The sequence below is a fragment of the Hesperophylax consimilis genome, chromosome 13 (assembly GCF_061612785.1).
Source record: "Hesperophylax consimilis isolate HC1 chromosome 13, BYU_Hcon_1.0, whole genome shotgun sequence".
NCBI classification, from domain to species: Eukaryota; Metazoa; Arthropoda; class Insecta; order Trichoptera; family Limnephilidae; genus Hesperophylax; species Hesperophylax consimilis.
Window position 1 is genome coordinate 12,848,735 of NC_142848.1, and position 24,064 is coordinate 12,872,798.

The window sequence follows — 24,064 nt, forward strand, 5'->3', positions numbered from 1 at the left end:
GCTATGCTATTGATCGCCGCATTGTCTCAACTATTTTTATGATGCACATACGGCGAGATGGTCCGTTCTGGTAGTATCAGAATAGCTGAAGCCGCCTATCACACGGCTTGGTACAATCACGATGCGGAATATGGGAAAAAAGTCACTTTTATAATTATGAGAGCCCAAAAAAGTGTTGACATGAAAACTTCCTACACGAATGTCTTAAACATGGAAACCTTTGTCACAGTAAGTTGCTGTATTGTGTATTAGCATTATCGTTCCTATACGGTTTTTGAATAACCTTTAAAATCAAGTTTTCTTCCAGATTTTAAGTGGATCTTACTCCTACTTCGCACTTCTACGGAACCTCAATATGGCAGAATGAATCCTAAATAATCACTTCAAATAGTAGCAATATTATTCAAAATTTTTACTCTTTTATCAATCTTTTATCAATCCCTACAAGTAATTTATTTTTTCAAACACAACTTTTTAAACGATTAATTAAAATAGTGAAAGAATTAATTGACAAAACTAATTAATGTTTTGTAATATCTTACTAATAAACATTATTTACTTAAAAAAATATATTTTAGATATTGTTTTTCTATACATGCCATCGTCTCTTCTATACATGGCATCGTCTCTTCTATACATGCCATCGTCTCTTCTATACATGCCCATCGTCTCTTCTATACATGCCATCGTCTCTTCTATACATGCCATCGTCTCTTCTATACATGCCATCGTCTCTTCTATACATGCCATCGTCTCTTCTATACATGCCATCGTCTCTTCTAAAACATGTTGTAAATGATGTCCCACTTTGTAACTTAGATACTCATTGGAACTTCGTTTATCCTACAATTTTCACAAAGTTTTATCATTATGCAACACTACCGGTACGTACCGGTGATTCAATCCAATACTGTATTTGCACGTTTTTCTTGAAAGAATTGAGTTTTTGTACGTGCAAAACTATTTATTCGTATTCATATTGCATGTGTACGGGCGCAAACAACTAATTCGTCTTAATATTTTAAAGCATAATTTGCAAAAAGTGTATTTTAATAAAATAATGCCATCTATGAACGTGTAGATTATAACGAGCGTTGCGTTTAACCATAACTTCAAACTGCCAACATACGAGATACTGTATACTAAGTCGTACTGGAAAAGAAAGGTAAAGCGATGGTATAACCTTTCATCGGCAAATATCATCAGGAAATAAGGTTTTACCATAATCCTGTATGTTAAAAAAAACTCAAGGAACACTTAAACACCAACTTTAACCCGTCCGTAACCTAAATTTTCCGGGCGGTGGCGCGGCGGGCGGTCATCGGCGACTCCGTTCGTTGAGTTCGTTCGCGGTCGAAAGGATTCGGGTGACATCGACAGCCGCCACACCCCCTTCTTACTTCCCGCGCGGTAACGATATTTCACATTGATATTGCAAGGAATGTAGACTATATAAGTCAATGATTAAGACAAAAATCATTTGCTATTTTCTTACACGGAAATATTTATGTATTGTTTAAAATGGAAACCTTTAAAACATATCAGTTTAATCGGATAGTAGTAGTAGCCGAGTGGATACATACGTCAGATTCACACCCATAATACATTCATCATTGCACAAGCAAAATTTTCCGCTTACATAAAAATGTGAAATATTTTTTCCGAGACCTGTGACATCAATGTGTTTCATATTGGCACCTAACCGGGCACCTTCCGACGTTGGGGCCCAATGCAATATTTGATATATTATTTTCCGGGTCCTATGACTTCGATGTGTCCCATTTTTACAGCATCCCCAAAGAAGACATGTTACGCCTTAATGAACTTATTTTCTATCGGGACCTTGGGTGGAGTTAATTTTAAAAAATAAGATAAAAATCAGAACAAGGTTAAAGGTGGAAACACATTATTAAAACCCGACGCGACCCGATGAAACGCGATGCGTGTTGAGTCGAATCAAATGTATTGTTTTCTTATGACCAGAATCACACTATGAACATCCGACATGGCGTCGCGTCGGATGTTCATAGTGTGATTCTGGTCATAAGAAAACAATACATTTGATTCGACTCAACACGCATCGCGTTTCATCGGGTCGCGTCGGGTTTTAATAATGTGTTTCCACCTTAATCCTAGGCATCCCGTGGTTGAGGCCCTAGGCCGGGGCCTCTCGGGCCTAGGCTGAAGTTCAGACCTGACAGTCTGTTATGTCTGTATCTGGCACTAAAAACAATTTTTTGAAAAAAATATCTTCATGTAAATACAAAAAAAGAAAACAATAAATTCACCATCGGGAATAAAAACTCTTCTTTTTTATTTCGATACAATTCTCCAACTCGTAATTTTCGCAGTACCTAGTATTGATAATAAATACCCACATATCATTATGTTGTAATGATGGCATTATTTATTTAAAAAATTGTAAGTGGAATTATAGACAGGCCTGATTTACTGAGCCTTATCACCTTAAATATACCAACAACAATACCTGGACGGAGTCATTTTGATACTCGCTTGTACCTAGATTGCACGCATTTGGCAATAAGTTCGCAGAAATAGTAGATGTGTTCAATTGCACGAAATATAATTACAAGAAGGCAGTAATAACATGGCTCAATAATAATAAAAAATATTACCATGCATTGGGTTTCTATATAAATATAACAGCAAATTTTACATAATGATTAGATACTGTTCCACTAAACTATTATGTATGTCACATGTTTGTAAAAACTCGTATGGGCGTATAATAAGAAATAATATAATTACATGTATGTACTATATTCATCACACACATCTGAGTTATGGACACAATACCCGGCAGCGCAATGGGACAAGCTGTGGTGGTACAATGATTGCTACAATGGTGCTACAATGATTATAAGTTTTCTAGTGATACGAAATTACAGGTGCACAAGCAGTGCAATGGATATCATCTTAGGATAGCAGAAAATGTACAAAATACATAAAAAATAAAATCACGATAAAATTATACAAGAATGTACAAAAACGACATTTCATCAATAGGTAGGTTATAATATTACTGTTACATACTAACTATTGTGTAGTTTGGTAAAGTGCTAATATATATTATAAAAGTAAGTGTGCGTGCTGCTATAACTCAGAAACGAGACCCGGTACTATCAAAGGAGTTACATGGTGTGGTAGCCCTCTATCTCCCATCCATGAAGAAGGTTCCCGTTTTTACCTGAAAGGCTGGAAGTTTCACCCTCTTTTTAATAATAATAATAATAATCTATACGATGAGAATGCCAACATTTTTATAAATCTAAGAAGGGTATGGTTTTTCCTAAGGGGAAGATTTAATCCGGACATAAAATCGGAAAATCGAAAAAAAAATTCAGCTGGACAGAACGGTGTGTGCAATGCCCTACCTGCCATAAAAGTTTATATTTTAGTTAATACATAAAAAATCAATAAAGAAATAGATTAAAAAATGAATAAATTGATGAACACATTAGGACTTTATGGTAGCTTGAGTGAAATTCGCCATCTCTGGTGTAGAGGCGCTCCCTGCCACTGGGCAACGGCCTGGACAAGAGTGTTGTCCGATCTCTGGTAGCGCTGACTCGTCCCGGCTATTCTGTGGCGCATCAAAGCAGCGAACCCATGCACCCTTCCTTCGGTGAACATCTGTGAGGCGCTGCATCGCCAGAGGAGGCCAAATAGGGTTCTGTATGCGTGGTTGTACTGTACTCGGAGTGTGTTCATGACGCCTTGTGTGTGTGTCGTCCATAGCTCGCTAGTGTAGAAGCTCATACAGTATGTTTTTAGTTTCACTTTCTTTCCTAGTTTTTTGAGACTGATTTTTACAAATGATAAAGAAGGAATCAATGATTCTGAATGTGCTATTATCAAAGAGAGCCCTAAAATCACTTCATCTCCTCTTCTACCCAGCTCCTCATACCGTGTACCAACAATATTATTGTGATGGCGAGTCATAATATGTTTCAAGTAACTTTTAAAATTATTTTATGTACCTTAATAATTTCATCACAAGATCATCTCAAGGGCGCTGCGGTTGCTCGGGCTTCGGGTGGCCGGGCCCCTTTAAAAACCCCGGGCCCGGTGGTTTATACTAGTTTATACTTCACGGCGGCCCTGACTATGGGCATGGCCCAAGGCCGGGGGCCCTGGGCTAGTGCTTCGCGTGCCCATAGGGTAAAGACTGAACTGCCTACTGCATCAATAAGTATGTTGGTCTGTTATTTCGTTTTGGTGAATGTTGATAAATAAAAGAATAGAATCTGACAAAGATAATATATTTGCTGTCTCTTATTATGCAGGTAATTGAGATAATTGGCCGACGAAGGTAAACAGTTTACGTGTACTGTATCATCTTCTACTCGCTGTCCATAATTTAATTCGAACTTGTTAGGCAAAGGGTACAATTCCCTTCTAACAGTGATTACTGAATCACCATTCTAAGTTTTCCGGACTTGTTCTGCTTGGAAAATGAAAGCATTCCGATCTTTGGAGCAAGTTTCGATAGACCTTTTAGAGTAAACACACTGTACTGACAATTACCATGGATAAAATAAAAACATTCTGCACTCAAAAGTTTCAAAATGGGCATCCTCTATTGACCTTTGAAATGAGGCTTTTAGGGTGCGTGATATAAATTAATGAGATTTAATATTTCAAACGATCGTTAACAGTTAACACAGTGTGTAATTTTACTTAAGAATATGTTATACATTTACATCATAAATTCTTTTTTTCCGCAGTTGGCTCGGTTTCTACAATTTTTTTACACCCAAAGGATGTTGTGGAAATTGGCTCCTCAACACTATTTTTTACTTTTACCAGTGTTTTTTATGTGCTTTTTGCGCCTCCTTTTGGCTTTCTTTATTGGGAGATCTTTATGCGGTGAAAAACAACCTCATCCTTCTGGGAGAAGACCTCTGTATCATAATAGGAGTCTGTTTGATAATTTTCAAAGCATTTCAATTCATTTTGAAGTGTGAAGACATTCAGGAGATGATCCACGAGACAGAGATGCTAATTATTCCAAATGATCCGAACCACGAGAGATTCAAGCATCGCTCCATTCAGGACACGTTCGTATTTGTTGAGTGTTCTTTAACGACAGGTTTCCATTGCTTATCATGTTTACTATTAATTGCTCTGTTGTTGGCTCCGTCTTCCAGCAACGATCTACCATTGAGTGCTTGGTACCCTTTTCAAATCAACAACGATTCAATCCACCAATTGATGCTGGCTTATCAAACTTGTGCCATGATTTATGCGTTGATTTCGATTGTGGCGATAGACTCATGTACGGGAATTCTTTGGCACCAGCTAAGTATGCAGTTTCAGATCTTGCACGACGAGTTTAAGAGTAGCGAAGATTATTGCTCTGCCCAAGTAGCCAGCGAAGCATGGTCAGAAAATAATTTTATTCACATGAATCGGTTGGTGGTTTTGATCAAAAGACATCAGCATTTACTGACGTAAGTGATCAGATATAAATTAAATCAAATACAAATGAAACATATAAACACCAACAGAAATTAAACTAACGCGGTCTTGTGAAGATCATGCCCATCTCACTTGATGACGGACACACATTGATTCAAGGATGAGGAGAAAACATAACATGATTCAATACTGTATTCTGAGATACTGTCCTTTGAATAATTAACTATTTAAGGTTGTAAAATACTAAAAAATATACCTTTTCAGGCTAGCGGCAAGAATGAATGAGATAACGAGCTCTATGCTAACAGCACAAATCATAGCGAGCAATTTTATGATTTGTTTAACCGGATTCGAAGCTACTCTTGTAAGATTAATTACAATATAACTTCTCTTTTTCTATCAGGCCAGAGCCTGCTATTTTAGCCCTCAGGATATTTTTAAATCTTCGCCCATCAAATTTCTTTTGGTTTTGTTTTTAGTTTCATATATGGTCTTCCTAGTGTCTGTCTATGAGGAAGAATACGATTTAAAATACTAGGCCCCTAAAAAAAGGCCCCGTGGCAGATGATGCCCCTTCTGCCCCATTTATATCTTATGGTGTTAGTGTATGGTATAGTTGTGTAGGAAACTTAGTTTTTGCCCTAGTTTGTACACCTTAGTTTCTTTTGAAAAATATTTAGCATATTTTTCCAGACGCTGAACGACACGAAAGCGTGCGTGAGATTCGCCATGCACCTGAACTCCGCACTATCTCAATTATTATTCTGGTGCATTTATGGCGAAATGGTCCGTTCTGGAAGCACCAGAATAGCGGAAGCTGCGTTTTGCTCAGCGTGGCATAAACGCGATGCGGAATACGTAAGAAGAGTATCTTTTGTAATCATGAGGGCCCAAAAATGCGTTGACATGAAAGCTGGCTATATGAATGTCTTAAACTTGGAAACCTTTGTGACAGTAAGTTATACTGCATTGTGTATTATTGACATTTATCGTTCCTGTACCATTTTTAAATCACATATAAATGTTTGTTTATTCCAGATTTTAAGTGGATCATACTCTTACTTCGCACTTCTTCGGAGTCTTAACGTGACGGAGTGAACCCTGAATACTCACTTCAAATAACAATATTATTCAAACAATTCGTTCTACATTTTCGCTTTGATAATCCTACAATTTTCGCCTAGTTTTATCTTTTTCCAACAACACTATGTTCCCAACTTTCTACAATTTTTAACACTAATACCTAATATGCAAATTCATTAGATAATATTCACTGTTAAGGCGAAGCTTTATGCCAAATCACTATTTTGATTAATCTTTATAACGAATTGGTGTACATTATGAATACAAATAAATATATAAATTACTCAATAAAAAATATAAATGCAAACAACTAAAAAAAATATTTTTTCAATATAAATGTATGAACGCATAAAGGAAACAACTTTAAAAAAATACAGTGTTATAGCTAAGATTATCTGTGACAGTTTCACTTGATTCTGTTTTCCTTTTTTATAAAATTATTTACAAAATAAATAAAAAACAATTTTTTGCTTGAAATCGAACGTTTTTAGACTCCGTTTGTCAAGCCATTTTAATGCCTACTACCTACGATATAAGGTATACGAAGAATATACACATTTTTGGCTTGTAGTTTCCTCTTAAGGCCCCGTAGCAAACGTTCAAAGATGGGTTGAAAGGGAGATATGTAAATACGAATATTAGAGGGAGCGCGCTCATATAAAAAAACATTAATAAAAAACGACTCGTTTGAAATAGAGCAAAAATCTCTCGAAAAATGCTTTAGTTCATTTAAAGATACACTGTGAATTTTTTCATGCCTATAACATATTAAATAACAGAACAAAACGTGTTTTTTATAACCTTCGGAGCTTACTTTGCGATTTTTTTCTATCGATGGAATTTAATATAATTAACGTTTCGGCATAACAAATGTATAGATATTATCTTCAAAAATAACAATAATAAATTTTTTAACTTAAAAACTTAAAGAGTTAACGAGAAACCCTTTATAAATCGGTAAAAGTTTGGTATGCGGAGGCTTAAAATATAATAATAAAAAAAAAATATTCATATCTATCGTAGGTACTTGCAACAGCAGGCAATTTTGAGAGCTCGAAGCAGATGGCGCTGGTGTGGTCGACGGTCACTTGCTGCTTGCATGACAGCTATGTAGTACGGTTTAAAAGATATTATTATATTTGATGAAGATATTAATACGTTACTTTTCGCAGATGATTTAAAAATATTTAAAATAATCAAAAGTGCTGAAGATTGTATTTGTCTACAAAATAATTTGAACAGGTTAATTAATTGGTGTTCTCTTAACAAACTTCATCTGAACATAAATAAGTGTAATTCAATTAAATTTTACAGAATAAATCAACCAATTATTCATTCATATAAACTCAATAACTCAATCCTTACCTCTGTCGAAGAAATTAATGACCTGGGGATAACTTTCGACTCTAAATTAAACTTCATATCGCATATAAATAATATTAATAATAAAGGAATGAAAATGCTAGGCTTCATTCTTCGAAATTCCAGAGGTTTCAAGAATATTTCAACATTAAAATTTTTGTATACATCCCTGGTTCGTAGTCAAGTCGAATATAACTCCTCGATCTGGTCCCCCCACTACAAATTACATTCAGATTCAATCGAAAAAATTCAACATAAATTCCTAAGACACATTAATTTTAAACTCGGTATTCCCATTGAAAATATAAATTATAATTACTTGATGAAAAATCTAAATTTATTAAAACTCTCAGATCGAAGAATTATATCCGACTTAATATTTATGTTCAAAATTGTAAATGGTAGTATAGAAAGTCCTGATTTAATTAACCTCATTGAATTTCATATACCCACGAGAGCTACTCGTTCTAAAATTTTGTTTAAATGCAACAATATCAGGACTGAGTATTCCAAACACTCGCTTGTACCTAGGTTGCATGAAGTTAGTAATAGATACGCAGATGTGGCAGATCTATTTAACTGCACGCAAAGTAGGTACAAGAGGGCTATGCTATCAAATCTTTTCAATCAATATTAATTTAATCTAATTCTACCTTATTTGCACTATACAAACTTATGTACTTGTATCTCTTGTTTACTTACTTACCTACTTACTCTCTAATGTCATTTCACAATCAAATGCCACATATATTTGTAATTCTTTTTTTTAAATATTTTAACTGTGACATGTTATCATTGTTTATGGTATATTTATACCGTTGATATTAAATAAATAAATTATTTTAAGGATATAAAGGCATTTCAAAAAAAGTGATTGAATTATATGGTGATTGGAGTGACAAGGAGTTTTTTTTTTAAATAATTGAGGAATATAAATCCAAAAGTAATTGAGAAAAAGTAAAACTTGGATTATTTATAACCTCAAACGATTTCAGGTTGTTTTTCCATGAACGTATATAAATAATAATAAATGCATACTTCAGAATAGGTTGAGAAATAGATTTAATTTCAGATTAGCTGCGCTGGACAGAAACAACATTTTTTATACTATTTTCTCAGAGCCAGAATGTTGATTTTATGTTTTTTTAAGGCACAATCGACTTTTTTCTTAACTGTTCATATGGAAACATATTACCAGATGTTTGAGGAGGCAATAAAATTACTATTATTTATTTATTTATACCTACTGGGTTTTTACAGATGTTCTCACTTACGTGAGAACTATCCAGTTACAAAAACTCAGTTAAATTACAGACAAAAATCTACAAATAACATACCTACATACAGGTAAAATTGCAATTAAATACAGGTTACGTACAATTATTATTGAACTGTTGTAAAAAAACTTTCTTGGTTGCATAGGAGTAAACAAAGATTGGCGGCTAACATGACCGCCAACTATGACAGATTACCTGTCTTTCTGCGTGTATCTGATACATTTAGTTAATGTCGTGTTAGTCACTTTGTAATGGTGAATTCGGGTCTCAGTTATATCCAGAGATGTGCTTTATTTCAAATAAATCCATTTCAAATGGAAATGCAAAATGCAAAATGGGTATTTTCCATTTTGCATTTTAAATGCTTTTCTAAAAACCATTTTGCATTTTGCATTTTAAATGCTTTTCTCAATGCATTTTCCATTTTAAATGCTTTTTTGCAACATTCTTCCTACTATCTTCACTCATCTTTTTTTCATAAGCCCCAAATATCAGTCGGTCCTCAACCTCGCTATGAGAGATAATTTACATTTGTCAAGGTGCTCCCTAGTAGGAGCCCTGGCAATTGAGTGATACCATTACAAAAAATACTGATTCAAATAGGTACTGAACGTGGGGCCATGATGCTGTAATATTAAATTTTAGATAGCAGTTTCTATGTTTTTACGTTGGCAACATTAGTCCCGCGCAATTTTTTTGTGGTTTCATAATCTGTAGTCGTGGTGTTTTTGGATTTACCATCATATAATATATTTTTTCTACATTGATATCCATTATTAAATGAAAAAAATTGTTTAAAAATTCTATAATTATTTTAATTGTTTGACCTGAGAAACCATTTTGCATTTTCAATGCATTTTGAAAATAGGTATTTTGCATTTGAAATGCTTTTCTAAAACCCATTTTGCATTTTGCATTTTCAAATGGAAAAGTTTTGACCCATTTCCATTTTGCATTTCAAATGGTTTTGGGTACCCATTTTGCACATCTCTGGTTATATCAATGAGCTACACCAGTATGCGATAATTTGTAAGAAAGCCTTTTTTATGTGAACAGTCTGAATGAAATAAAAATATACTTAAGTCCAATGCAACGATCCAACCTTTATCACTTTTTAATATAAATGCTAAATAAAAGGAGAATGAAAAAATAAGAAACCGAGGGCCTGTTCAGATCTGGGTACAGGTACAAGTGTAGTACTTACCATTATTCTGATGAGACTGTGCTATCGGTTAACTGAAATAAACTTCGGGGTCTAAATAAATATGTTGTATCTAACTGCATACGAAGTATACATCTTCGGATAAACTTGATCGATTGTGTCTTGTGCCCACAGCCCATCGCTGCTGTAAGTTTTTATATTATATTTCGATAAGTAGCTACCTACTTTCTTCGATATTAATTATATTTCACGTTGTCTATGATTAAAATAATCGTCTATATGTTAGTGTACAGTGGTTTATTTATGGTTAGTGTGTTTGACAGCAGCTGTCAACTTGTGAAGTTTCTGTAGTTCTCGTCTAATTTTATATTACTATAATTATTTTCAGGCTTTCGATTTGAATTTATACAAAAATGAGATCTTTTTATATAAAAACTCGAGAAGCCTTGTTGATCTCATTAGTATTCGTGTTAAATAATATCCAAATTACTCAAATGGGTGAGTATTGAGATATATTTTGATAATATTGTTGCCTTAATTTTTTTACTCTCATTGTTATACCTTATAGCATCGATTAAAAGACCCAATAATAAATCTGATAAACTTGTTGAATTCCTCCTCACGCTATTCACAAAAAAATATAAATAGCACTTGGTTTCAACTTATTTGCTACAAGAAACAACTCTTATGTCGGGGAAGATGGTTTAATGATGTTCAATTCTACATATCAAATTAAATTCACCAAAAAAACTACATTTCGAAGAGGAAAGTCTTACGATCATTACTAGTAGTTCTGTGAACAGTAGATCTTACGTCCAAAAAGTATGTTTCTAATTTTCTCATGTTTTAAATCAAAACCGAAATTTTATAGGAAATCATAGCAGCACTTTTAATAGGCACAGATTATGGTAATTACACTTCGGGAGAGATGGTAATAATAGGTTATTAGCATAGACATTCAAATTAATAGGCTTTTGCTAACATTAAATCTTGGTATCATTTCGACGAGCTGGAGGCAATGCCTCTTGACCATATATTTGGCACCAGGGGGGTTAGAGAATACTTTGAATAAAAATTGACATCAGTCGTACATTGACCACCGAAGAGCGCACATTGAAATAACCAGACCATGCGCAGAAAAGTAAAGTTCGCTAAAGTAAGGCAAAGGTTTGCAGCGCTGTCCACTGTCTGACGTTTCTGCGCAGGAACTGAATGTTTGTTCTTAAACGAATCTCCTGGCGTGGCGACGCTAAAATTGAGTGGGTGGCAAATTATAACACATTTGTAATTAAATATATATTAAATTTTGGAAACAAGTCAGAACTTTTATTTATATATATTTTAGCTTTTTAAGATATGTAGTTAAGCTTTTTACGCAGCCAGCAAAAAGGACTAGTAATTCGTAAGCAGATTTTATTTTCGAGAACCGAATGGTGATATTACGATACAAGTTGCCTGTATTATTGACAAATCACGGAAAGTGGGACGGTCACGCTAGTTAGTTTGTTCCCCTTTCCCTGATTGGTTTGTCTGTTAATTTGGATGTCTGTGGTTATTAGGTTCTTAAATTATTCTGATCCCATACACACAATTTTCAAATATCGCCTGGCTAGCAGATTACAGCGCATATCGTCGCCACACCCACACTTATGACACATCATTTTTTTAGGTGTGACAGGTCTGTATGGGATTGTATGACGAGCAATATGGAGTTATATAAAAATCTCTAAATTTATAGCCCCAATCTGCCAGCCCCATTAAGTGATAAATTGAAGATGTCTACTGAAGAATGCACTTTATTACCTCCATTAGTATTCTATGCTATGAGGAGTACATATTTATGGTAGTTAGTCCCAGAATTTCTGCGCAGAACAAAAAATCCCTACTTCTAGTAATCTGGTATTGGTGGAAACTTGTAAATAAAATGTAAAAGTAACAGAATGGAAAGTTTAAAAATGATAAAAAAAATGTACAAATTTTGGCAGAATGCCCATAGACAGCTCGCTCACATAAGTACAAAGTTTGTTTACGAGAGTTATAATATCTACCTCTCCTACGTAAAATATTGTATCCTCAAAATCCTGATTGTTGAGGAGAGTAGTTTAAAGTTTTTTAGGTCACTCTGCACAAAGGAATTACGATAAATGACAGCGCAAAAAACCTGTTTACATATTTTTTTTGTTGATTCCCATATAAAATTTGTACAGCATCCAAACTATATACATTCTAAACCTAAAATTTGTACAGCATCCAAACTATATACATTCTAAACTTAAAATTTGTACAGCATCCAAACTATATACATTCTAAACCTAAAATTTGTACAGCATCCAAACTATATACATTCTAAACATAAAATTTGTACAGCATCGAAACTATATATGTACATTCTAAACTTAAAATTTGTACAGGATCCAAACTATATACATTCTAAACATAAAATTTTCATTTTGTGGTTTACAATAGTTAACATAGGAAGGGTCGAAATTAGATTTAGTGTTTTACACCAAGTCACTTAAGGGTTAATTAATAATAAATGGATGTTTCAGCTAACAACATAATGGATGTATCGCTCAAAGATTCTAATATCAAGATCCACAACATGGGAAATACGTCCTTTGCGACAGGCCCGTTCCACCAGAGGAACGGTACGGAGGACGCACAGAGCGAGTGCGCCACCAACACCAAGTGCGATAAGTTGCAGTTCCCCTGCATCAAGTGCAACATGACCAACCAGTGCGTCTACGGAGCGTACATGAACGTCACGTGCAGTCCGCTGCCTAAAGTCACTTGTGAAGTAAGTACAGGGTCGCCGTACTAAATACAAATAATAAGAAAGAAAGGAAAACTTCAACAGTTCTCTTTAAATATTAGAGATTAAATTGAATTTAGTTTAATTCTCTTTGAATCTTAGAATATTAGAAATAAACCAGACTTACTTACAAATACAGTATTCCAATTTTATTTGCTTTCCATTTTAAATTTGCGCATTGTATCATCATAATTCCCAAGCCATTTTCCAAAGGTAATCGCAGCTTTTCGGCGTATGGACTGCACGCCACTAGGCTACTAGTAGTTATACTATACTAATACAGGTTTTCTAGGTAACCCTGAACTTTTAATACAACCTTCAAAAACGTTTTAACCTTCCCAGTTACATAAATATATTCATAAAGAACACCTAGATGGCATTTGAGATTTTTAAAAATGCTTCAATACAATCCACCCCTGATTTTAAAAATGATTATGAGATTTTCGGTGTTATATTTTATTTTCTTAGGTGAAAATCTCATGACATAATAAAGTTTATGCAATTTCAGGGCAAACGCGAGTTTGAAAGGGTGGCGCAATGCAGATACTGCTATCAGACAGAGCACTGGGAACATAAGTGTATACAGAAAGCCATGTGCAATTCCGTTGCTTCTCCCAGTCAGTTCTACAGGTAATTCATTGAGTTTGTTGATGTTATAGTTAAGTGACGGAAGAATTTTTTTACATATTTTATTCTTATATAAAATTGTTTATTAATTAATTTTTTTTATATAAAACAATTTGCTAATTAATTTTAATTTTTTATAAAATTGTTTTTTTAAATTGTAAATTATTAGTTGGTTAGGTTTGATATATTAATGTTGATTCACTTTCATGCTCCTACCATTAGATCAAGGTTCCCTTGTATGTATTATTGTGAGAATTAATCTACGGTTTCAGGCTGCAATCTACACACCATTGGTGACTGCGATAGTTAACATTGGTTATAAACCATGGTGCTTAAACGGCTGCATGCTGCGATAGTTAACTTTGTTTATATACCACGGTGCTAAAACGGCTGCACGCTGCTATAGTTAACATTGGTTATATATCATGGTGCTAACTTGGCTGCATGCTGCGTTAGTTAACATTGGTTATATACCATGGTGCTAAAACGGTTGCATGCTGCGATAGTTAACATTGGTTATATACCATGGTGCTGAAATGGCTGCATGCGGCGATAGTTAACATTGGTTATATACCATGGTGCTAAAACGGCTGCATGCGGCGATAGTTAACATTGGTTATTTTCGGTAACCAGACAAAACAGAACATGATAAAACTAATACTTAAATAATATTCTATGTTCTCAACAAAATCACTTTTTAAACTGTCTCCAGTACCAAAAGTCAAGGACATTTGAATCCTATAATTTCTATACCCGCTATATCCGATTTTTTGACAAAATGATCTGAGTATGACATCTTGTTCACATTTTTGCGAGCAACAAGGGGAGCCTAAATTGAGTTTCAAAACCCTCCTTATCACGACCAATATATAGGATTCAACCAATCACAAGCAGTTATTTTGCCAAAATACAATATGGCCGCCGCTCTGATGCCACGCTTGTGTGTCAAAATGATCTACGCATGTGTTTCTAAACCCGCCATGTCAGCTCAGTTGACTTTCAAAAGCCTCTATATCACGAATATATATATGAAGTGAGTATCAAAATCCGCTTTAAGCTGCTGCCACACGCAAAGCTCACATCAACAGATAATATAAAGCACAATAGCGCTCGCCATACAATCCCATACAGACCCGACACACGTAAAAAGATAATGCGCTATAAGTGTGGTTCTGAACTTCGCTAACCGAATTTATTTTACGTAACCGCTCCCGACGCGATATTTGAAAAGTTATGCGTCCCCCTCTCCGCCGTAAAAAGGAGAGGGGGTCATTTTAATTGCGGAGCTACCGACTAAGTTCCGTGTTCCCTTTGACAGCCATGACATAAGCAGCCTAATAATGCATTTCTTATTTATTATGTTAGCTCATATCGTCATGTGTGCTAGTAAATTTAGAAACATAAAAAAAAACTTTATTTGGCAAACATACTTAAGAGCGTAGGGAGTGTGGCGAACCCATCGCTCAGGGAGTGGAAACACGACCTGCAATAGCCATCCCAAGCTAAGGTGTGAGATACCGTGCTCAGGGCTGAATGACACTGGGGAACAGTGTCACGAACGGTTCCTCCGAGACACAAGGTCGCATCTCGGAGTATACAGACCTTACCCCAGCATTCGGGGCTCTGCTGGGGTGGACCTTTTATTTCCCTAGATACTCGTGGGACCAAATATGGACTGTAAAAACAAAAACCAAAACAACACTGACGAGGGACCTTTAAGGAACCTAGGGGGAGTGGAAGGAGGAGTTGAGGCCGCCTCGGTGGACTCATCCCTCTTGGGGCCTTTGAGGAACCAAGAGGAAGTGGAGAGGAGAGATGGGACCACCCTGGTGGACTCTTCCCTTGAGGGGCCCTCTGGGAACCATAAAGAAGGACCTCCGACGGACGCAACACGGCGGGATCCCCCAAGGGATCCAGACGTGGAAATGCAGGGACCATCAGGGGACCTGGAAAATAACTTCTTTAAGAACCCCCGACTCCAACTGGGGCCCTCGGGGAACCAGCGGAGAGGGGGGGACTTAAAGAAGAGACTCACTCCAACAACCACCGCTGAGGAAGACAAGGTAAAGTCCCTGTCAGACGATGTGAAGAAAATTCACATCAGTGGGAAGAAACTCAGTGGGGCTGCGAGGAGAAAACTCAAAAGAGAGAAGCAGGGGCGGCAGGAAGGAAACCGGGAACAACCAGGGACTGTAAAAGTCCGCTGGGGACAACCAGGGACCTCGAAGGCCGGAACCAGGCAAGGCAAACCAGGGACAGACCGGAAGCTAACGGGGACCGCAGAAGGTAACCGGGAGCAACCTGGAACGCCCGGGGAAAAGAAGGCTGGGAAGAGGAGAAGAACCTCACCAGAACCTAAACCCTTGGGGCTTTCACCGGGAAATTCCAGGAAAAAGCCCCGAGGAATTCTCACCTCTGCTACCTATGCGGAAGCCGCTGGAAATAAAATTCGAGTGGCTGTAGTACATAGGAACAGAGAGGAAGAATTTACAAAAGAGCAGGAGGCCCTCGTGAGTGAGGCGGCCGCGGATCTGATTTTGAGCATCCCAAAGGGGCAGTTCAAACCCAGATTCGACGAATGCTTCACTCAGAGGGGCGTCCTGAAAATGACCTGCTCCGACAAGGAGTCAGAGACATGGCTGAGGGAGATGGTGCCGACCATACGGAAATGGCAGGGCTGCGACCTGGAGGTGGTGGGGTTGCAGGAACTGCCAAAGTACGTAAAGGTTATGGCAGTAATCCCCGAAAATGGAGCAGTAAGCACCGATAGGTTGCTACAACTGCTGGAGAACCAGACTCCCCGGCTACACACAAAAAAATGGATCGTCCACGACTCGATCAGGGATAAGAACATGTATCGCCTGATCATGAGTGTGGACGAGGAAAGTGTGAAGGTGCTGAGGGAGATGGGGATGACGGCGCATGTCGGGATAAGGAAGGCCACTTTCACGGTGCGCTCTCCTAACACCGAGGAGCGTAAATAGGAGGAATGACTTAAGGATTAGGCAGTAATGGCTAAAAACTTACAGTTCATTCAAATAAACTTGCACCGCAGTCCGGCAGCGACTGCAGTGCTTAGCAGTAGAGTCACTCGGGACAGTGTGGACGTCGCGCTGATCCAAGAACCCTGGACTTATAGGGGGAAGGTCAGAGGACTAAACATGAACCAAGGTCTAATCTATTATAACGAGTCGGGGGACAGACCCAGGGCCTGTATTCTCATCAGAGGGATACCTGGCACACTGCTACCCGAACACTGCAGTAGGGACTTAGTGGCTGTGAAGCTACAGGTCACGCTGGACCAAAGAAGCAGGGAAGTAGTTGTGGCATCAGCATACATGCCCTATGACTCTGTGGAACCACCACCCTCAAGGGAAATAACGAGACTCGTCCAAGACTGCAGGGAGAAGGGTAGGGAACTGATACTCGGAGCAGATGCTAACTCGCACCACACTGTGTGGGGGAGTACGGACATCAACAAACGAGGACAGGACCTCCTGGAATACCTGATGACAGTGAACCTTGAGATTCTTAATAGAGGTAGGGAACCCACCTTCGTTATAAGTAACAGACAGGAGGTGATAGACCTCACCCTAGGAACATTAAGAGTCTCAGGATGGAGAGTATCAGACGAACCATCCCTGTCGGACCACCGACACATACAATTTAAACTAGAGGGAGAAACAAGCAAAACGGGGACCGATACATATAGGAACCCAAAAGCAACTGACTGGACTAGATACTCGGAGGAACTAAATATAGGAATGACAAGATTCCCAGCTAAATACGGCTGCCCCGAAGAAATTGAGGACGCAGTAGAAGTACTGAGGGACTCAATGATAAGGGCATACGAAAATAGCTGCCCTCTGAAGACAAGTACCAGGGACAAAACACCGTGGTGGAGCAGAAGACTGCAGGAGCTACGGAAAATAGTAAGGCAAGCTTTCAACAAGGCCAAAAAGTCAGGAAACTGGGATGCCCACAAGCAATACCAGAAAGAGTACAAGGTGGCAATCCAGAAAGCCAAAACATGCTCCTGGGAGAAATACTGTGGGGAGGTGGAAACCATCCCACAGACTGCAAGAATCCAAAAAATTCTTGCAAAAGACCCAGGGGCAGCAAAAGGCCCATTCAAAAAAGCTGATGGAGGATATACCAACAGTTGGGAGGAGGAGTTGGAGGTACTGCTGGGGAAACATTTTCCCGGCTACAAAAAGTTAGAAGCAGATGATACCGGTCCACCACCAGCCCGAGTTACACGGGAAGGTAAGGACTGGGACACTGCGGCTAAAATAGTTACTCCCTCCAGAGTTAAATGGGCAATCAGAGGGTTTGACCCTTTTAAAAGCGCAGGAGAGGATGGAATCTTTCCGGCACTTCTACAGAGGGGCCTAGATACAATCCTACTTCCGGTGACGAAGATCCTGAGGGCATGCTGTGCCCTCGGATACATCCCCATACCATGGCGGAAGACAAGGGTAGTGTTCATACCCAAACCGGGGAGAGCTGACTACGACCAACCAGGTGCATTCCGCCCAATTAGCCTCACCTCATTTCTTCTGAAGACAATGGAGAGGCTAATGGACAGGCACATAAGGGACGGGGCACTGAAAGAGAAGCCCCTCCACGAGTTACAGTTTGCTTACCAAGCAGGTAAGTCAGTCGACGCGGCACTGCACAGGTTGGTGTACAAACTGGAGCAGGCACAAGCGACTGGGGAACTGGCGGTAGGGCTATTCCTGGATATAGAGGGAGCATTTAACTGCACCACTATTAAATCCATTGATGAAGCGGCAGAAAGACATGGACTCGACAAAACCACCAGAAGGTGGCTGAGGAACATGCTCTCAGGCCGGATACTTACGGTGACAAGGGGTGAGGTAAGCATCAAAGTGCTGGTGACACGAGGGTGTCCACAGGGAGGGGTCTTATCACCCTTGCTGTGGAGCCTGGTGGTGGACAACCTCATCCGGAAACTCAACAACAGGGGCCTATATACGCAAGGGTATGCGGATGACATTGCAACCATAATAAGGTGTTGGGATGCAGACACAACCCGAGGCCTTATACAGTCAACACTGGCAACAGTGGAAGAATGGTGTGAAGAAACAGGACTGTCAGTCAACCCAGACAAGACAGAACTAGTAATCTTTACGCGTAAAAGGAAACTAGAAGGATGGAGCAATCCAACCTTCTATGGAAAGGAATTAGAACCCTCTGACACGGTTAAGTACCTCGGAGTCATCATAGATGCCAAACTGAGCTGGAAAAACCAGGTGGAAACTGTAGGCAGAAAGGCCTGTGCTCTGATGTGGGCAACTAGGCGAATCTGCGGCAGAACGTGGGGTCTCAAACCTAAAATGATGCAATGGCTTTACACAGCCGTTGTAAAACCAAGGATCATGCACGCAGCCCTGGTCTGGTGGAGGAGAACAACACTGAAAACAGTGATGGTCACACTCAATCACATACAGGGACTTGCATGCAGAAGCATCACAGGAGCCATGAGAACCACTCCAATACTAGCCATGGGAGTGCTGCTGAACCTACCCCCACTAAACATAGAAATAGAGGGGACGGCGATGGCGGCAGCCTACAGGTTACATTGCAATGGCCAATGGAGAGGAGAGTTGCCCAGAAACAGTCACACGGAGATAGGAATAAGACTGAGGGCAATTAGTCCGACGGCTGGGATGAAGCAGGACGGCAAACAAGCCGAATACTTCTTCGGACAGCTGTTTAAAGTGACGTACCCCACAAGGGAGGAATGGGACACGGTCCCAGGTCCAAACTCCAAACAGGAACTAATCTGGTTCACAGACGGGTCCAAGATGGAGGAAGGAACAGGGGCCGGGGTCTGTCTACAGGGATCTAAGAGGGAACTCAGTATACCTCTAGGAATGCACTGCACTGTGTTTCAAGCTGAGATGAAAGCCATCTTAGTCTGCGCACAGGAGAATATGAGTATCGGGTACAGAAATAAGAACATAAACATATGTTCTGATAGCCAGGCGGCCTTAATGGCACTGGAAAGTAACCGATGCGACTCCAGACTGGTGATGGAATGCAGGACTATCCTAATAGAACTGGCGACCATCAATAAAGTAACCCTGCTCTGGGTACCGGGACATAAAGGTATTGAGGGCAACGAGCGGGCTGACGAACTAGCAAGGAAAGGGGCGAAAGCACCACTTGTGGGATCTGAGCCGGCCGTAGGAGTAGCAGCTTGCCACACCAAACTACATATCAAGAGGTGGATCAAATCCCAACACTGGAAGGAATGGAAGAAGGCACCCGGAATGAGGCAATCTAAAGTACTCATAAACGGACCGGACCCTAACCGAACCAGGCAACTACTCGATATGGACAGAAACTCACTGAGGGAACTGGTAGGACTATTAACGGGACACTGCCATCTCAGGAGACACATGCAACTGTTGGGAGTGGAAAACACCAACATCTGTAGGAAATGTGAAGAGGAGGAAGAGACTCCAATTCACCTATGGTGCCAATGCCCCGCTCTGCTGGGAATAAGGCTCAGATACCTGGGAAGACACAGTGTGGAACCAGAAGACATCGCCACATATCCAATGACAGCCCTGGTGAACTTCATAAAAGGGACCGGGTTACTGGCAAGGGAATGAGGTAAAATGGGAGATAGTACAATGGGCCTATGGCCTAAGTGCTCGCGGGGAACGTAAGTAAACCGCCTCCGACTATAAAAAAAAAAAAAAAAAAAAAAAAAAAAAACATACTTAACATATATTTAAAATTATAAATATAATCAATATTTGTATTTGAAGTAAACAAATTTTCGCCCTTTCAAAATTAATCATATTTTTAACTCAGTATGTTTATATGGTAATATCATTCGGTTTTTTGATAAAGTTGGACGGCCTGATACCTTATAGAGAAGCTTCTAGTTTGTTCGTTTGTTGATTATTTTCAATTGTTTTCCTGGGTAATCTGGTTTGCTCTCGTCAGCTCTCGTGCTCTCTTCTCGTTCCCTGCCCTGGTGTTGGTCCTTGCCGCCTTTGCCTTCGACATTTTTGGAAATCGACTTGAGCTTATTTTACAATAATTTATTATATGTCGCTTTCGTCGATCGGCGTGCGAACTGCGAATTTCCTGATTCGACGGAGAGGTTATGTCAGGTTATGTGAAAATGCGCTATTTACGCGCAGATTGTTTAAAATCTAAAAAGTTTATAAATAGCATTTATAATTATATAGTTGGCGGCATCATCATCTGAGGATGAGCTGTCCAACAGATCCAGCAATAGGCGACAAGTATCATCCATTTCGAAAACGTGCTCAAGCTGTCAGTAAGTAAAGTTGTCACTTTGACAGATGAAATTATGTTCCTCGGCCGCTCTCGAATTCAACTGACCCCCTCTCCTACCATAGGAAGAAATATTTGATAGCGTCGTGTGTCGGTAGAAAAGATGATGCGCTGTACATTAACTTTTGGTGTGAGCTTTGCGTGTGGCAGCAGCATAATCCATTTTATTTATCGAAATTACTTAATTATTGCTAGACATATATAGAAAAATAAATGCTTTTCGAAATTTTATTACTCCAATTCATTATATAAAAAATTGTAATGCAATTACTTATGTATGCTAGAGATGTGACAGTTTTTTGCGGTTTTCTCCAAATCAATGAAAGTTGATATAGCGGGTATAGAAATTACACGACTCATTTAATCAAGCTTCCATTTAAAAATATTAGCTAAGAAAAAATATGTAGAAAATCAGGAATACTTTATAAAGCCACGAGAAATGGAAATCAATTTTTTACACCTAATTTTAAAACTACTCCTACTACTAAGTGCAAAACCATTTTACATTTACTAAAAAACTACAATAATCTCCCTTCTGAATTGCGCTGTATTACAACCAAACAGAACAAATAAATAAGATTAAACAATTTAAAAAATATATATTTTATGCAAAACAATATTTTAATACCTATATGTATAACCAAAGTAATAATGACCTTAAATATAATATTTTGTAAAATATATAAATATGTATAATTGTAACCAATATTTTTTTCTTTCTTTGGTGTTTTGTTTTGCCTTGGAAATGCATATTCCGCATTTCAAATAGCTTATTCTTTCATATAAATCAATTATTTCCAGAACAAACTGCACAGTGCTACCGGACATAGTCTGCCTGGGGCGGCGAGAGTTTGCCAAGCGAGTTCCCTGCAATTGGACCGGGGGCTCCCGCTGGGGCACGGCCCTGGTGCTGAGTCTCACACTGGGCGGCTTCGGGGCTGACCGTTTCTACCTCGGCCATTGGCAAGAGGGCATCGGCAAGCTGTTCAGCTTTGGGGGTCTAGGAGTCTGGACTCTGCTCGATGTGGTGCTGATTTCTGTCCACCATCTTGGCCCGGCTGATGGATCTTTGTACATTTGAATATAAAACATTTATTTTTATTGAAAATTTTAAATCGTTGAAGCAATTTTTTCTTCTTTGTATGATAATATTGTAAACGACTCTCTACACTGGAGACCAAATTCTTTTGAAAGTATTTTGTAATCTATGTTTAGGTTCCACGACAAAACAGAACACTAAAGAACAGTGGCGGCTCGTGACCTTTGGGTGTACTAGAGTGCTAGTATTACAAAAAATTGATATTGTTTTCGCCCAAAACTGCTTCTTTATTTATTCGAAAAATTGTTTTTTTGTATGAAGATTTTCAGGAAAGTCGTGCAGCGCACAGCCAAACTGAAATTTCTTGAAAAACTTCATACAAAAAATGTAATTTTCAAAAGAAAAATAGAGATAGATGCCTTACCTTACTTATTCTTTCGACAATTTAGCCGTAAATTGCTCTTTGCATAAATTGAAAATGCAGCTCTAATCTGCAGGCATAAATAAATTATTTTAATTAAATGTATATTCGCTACATCACGGGCATGGATAGGGGGATCAAACCCCCCCAAAAAATCTAATTAATTTAAATGTGCCTACTACACTACTGATTTACACGAACTAAAATTACATGTATGTAATTGTATTGTTTACATTGATGTATTGTAAAAAAGGAATGTTGGACCCTGTTTCTTGCCTCCGATCACCCAGCCTGTATTCAGCTTAGCATCTACCAGCTTCCTCCCCCCTTTCTTTTTTGTCAATTTTCTTGAACCCCCCATGGCTACGTCCGAGTGCTAAATACCTTATAACTTCAACTGAATTAGGTAAATGTTGAAGATTCTGCAATAATTTTATGTGAATTTGATGTATAGTGTTGAATGTCATTAATAATACTAATTAACTTACCATCATGCCATCTCCGCAGGGGCAGGCAGAGAGAATGCACCGCCAAACAACTCGGTCTTGACACACACTCCTTGCTTCATTCATATTCATAAATCGTCTCAAACATACTCTTTTGCTATTCCGACTCTTGACATGGCCTGACTCGAGTATCTGGTCCACTTGATAGTGCCGTGTCTTCCTCGGGCGTCCCTGACTTATTCTACCATTCACATTCGCATCAAAACATCCTCCTTATACTCCTTTCTTCGTTTGATGCTTAACGCCGGGACGGGTAGTTCTATTTGCGCGGCCTCGTTTCAGTGGCAGAAAAGACGGAATTATTCACTGTTTTAATATGAATATTATATACCAATCTCTTTGTAAAGGTCCCAACTATATGTACACAGTTATCGAATCTTAATGCAAGTCTTCTTTTCATATTTATCTTCGTGCCTTTCGTTTACATCAGTATTTCAACAAAAGGATAGTATATAATTTAGATAACATATTTTGTTATTGTAATAATTCAATTCCTGGAATGAGGGTTTTTATGACTTTTATAGCTTGGGTGTGCTGAGTTACTACGTAGAAATTTTTATTAAAACAAATTAAAGAAATTTGCACAGGACCTTTATTTTCGCCCGGAGACAGCGTAGCGCCAGCGCAAAAAATACCCGCCAGAAATTTGTTAATATGACACAGAAGAGTTGTTGGGCAAGCAGAAAATACATATTTCAATAACTCTTTTCTTGTGTATAATTTTTTAAATTAAATTAAATTGACAGCTCTGTAGACAGTGCATTTGACTTTGAGTGAAGTGGAAGCAGGTTCGATTCCCGCCGCAGTATAAAAAAATTTGCACATAGATTTTTTCATCATCATTTCATTGATAGTTAAAAGAAATGGCTTTGGAGCCTTACTAATGCTTGGTACAATAAATCAGTTAGATAGCCTTGTTAGCCATACTAAGTGATATTTGTTATAATATTGTGGAATAAAACAAATTTGTTAAGTAATTATTTTATTTTACC

General features: G+C 38.3%; 1 protein-coding gene across 1 annotated transcript; it reads left to right on the plus strand.

Annotated features, from left to right (window-relative positions):
* The first annotated feature begins 10,638 nt into the window (after nucleotides 1-10,638).
* amx (TM2 domain-containing protein 3 almondex) lies at nucleotides 10,639-24,045 on the plus strand. The gene is made up of 4 exons (XM_089638505.1): nucleotides 10,639-10,824; nucleotides 12,876-13,123; nucleotides 13,647-13,768; nucleotides 21,908-24,045. Exons 1-4 carry the CDS (start codon nucleotides 10,740-10,742, stop codon nucleotides 22,185-22,187), a joined length of 735 nt encoding a protein of 244 aa, XP_089494631.1. The 5' UTR covers nucleotides 10,639-10,739; the 3' UTR covers nucleotides 22,188-24,045.
* Nucleotides 24,046-24,064: the final 19 nt, after the last annotated feature.

Coding starts and splice junctions, on each gene's coding strand:
- amx (XM_089638505.1), top strand. CDS start 10,740: ATGAGATCTTTTTATATAAAAACTCGAGAAGCCTTGTTGATCTCATTA. Junction 10,825..12,875: donor TATCCAAATTACTCAAATGG/GTGAGTATTGAG, acceptor TGGATGTTTCAG/CTAACAACATAATGGATGTA. Junction 13,124..13,646: donor TGCCTAAAGTCACTTGTGAA/GTAAGTACAGGG, acceptor ATGCAATTTCAG/GGCAAACGCGAGTTTGAAAG.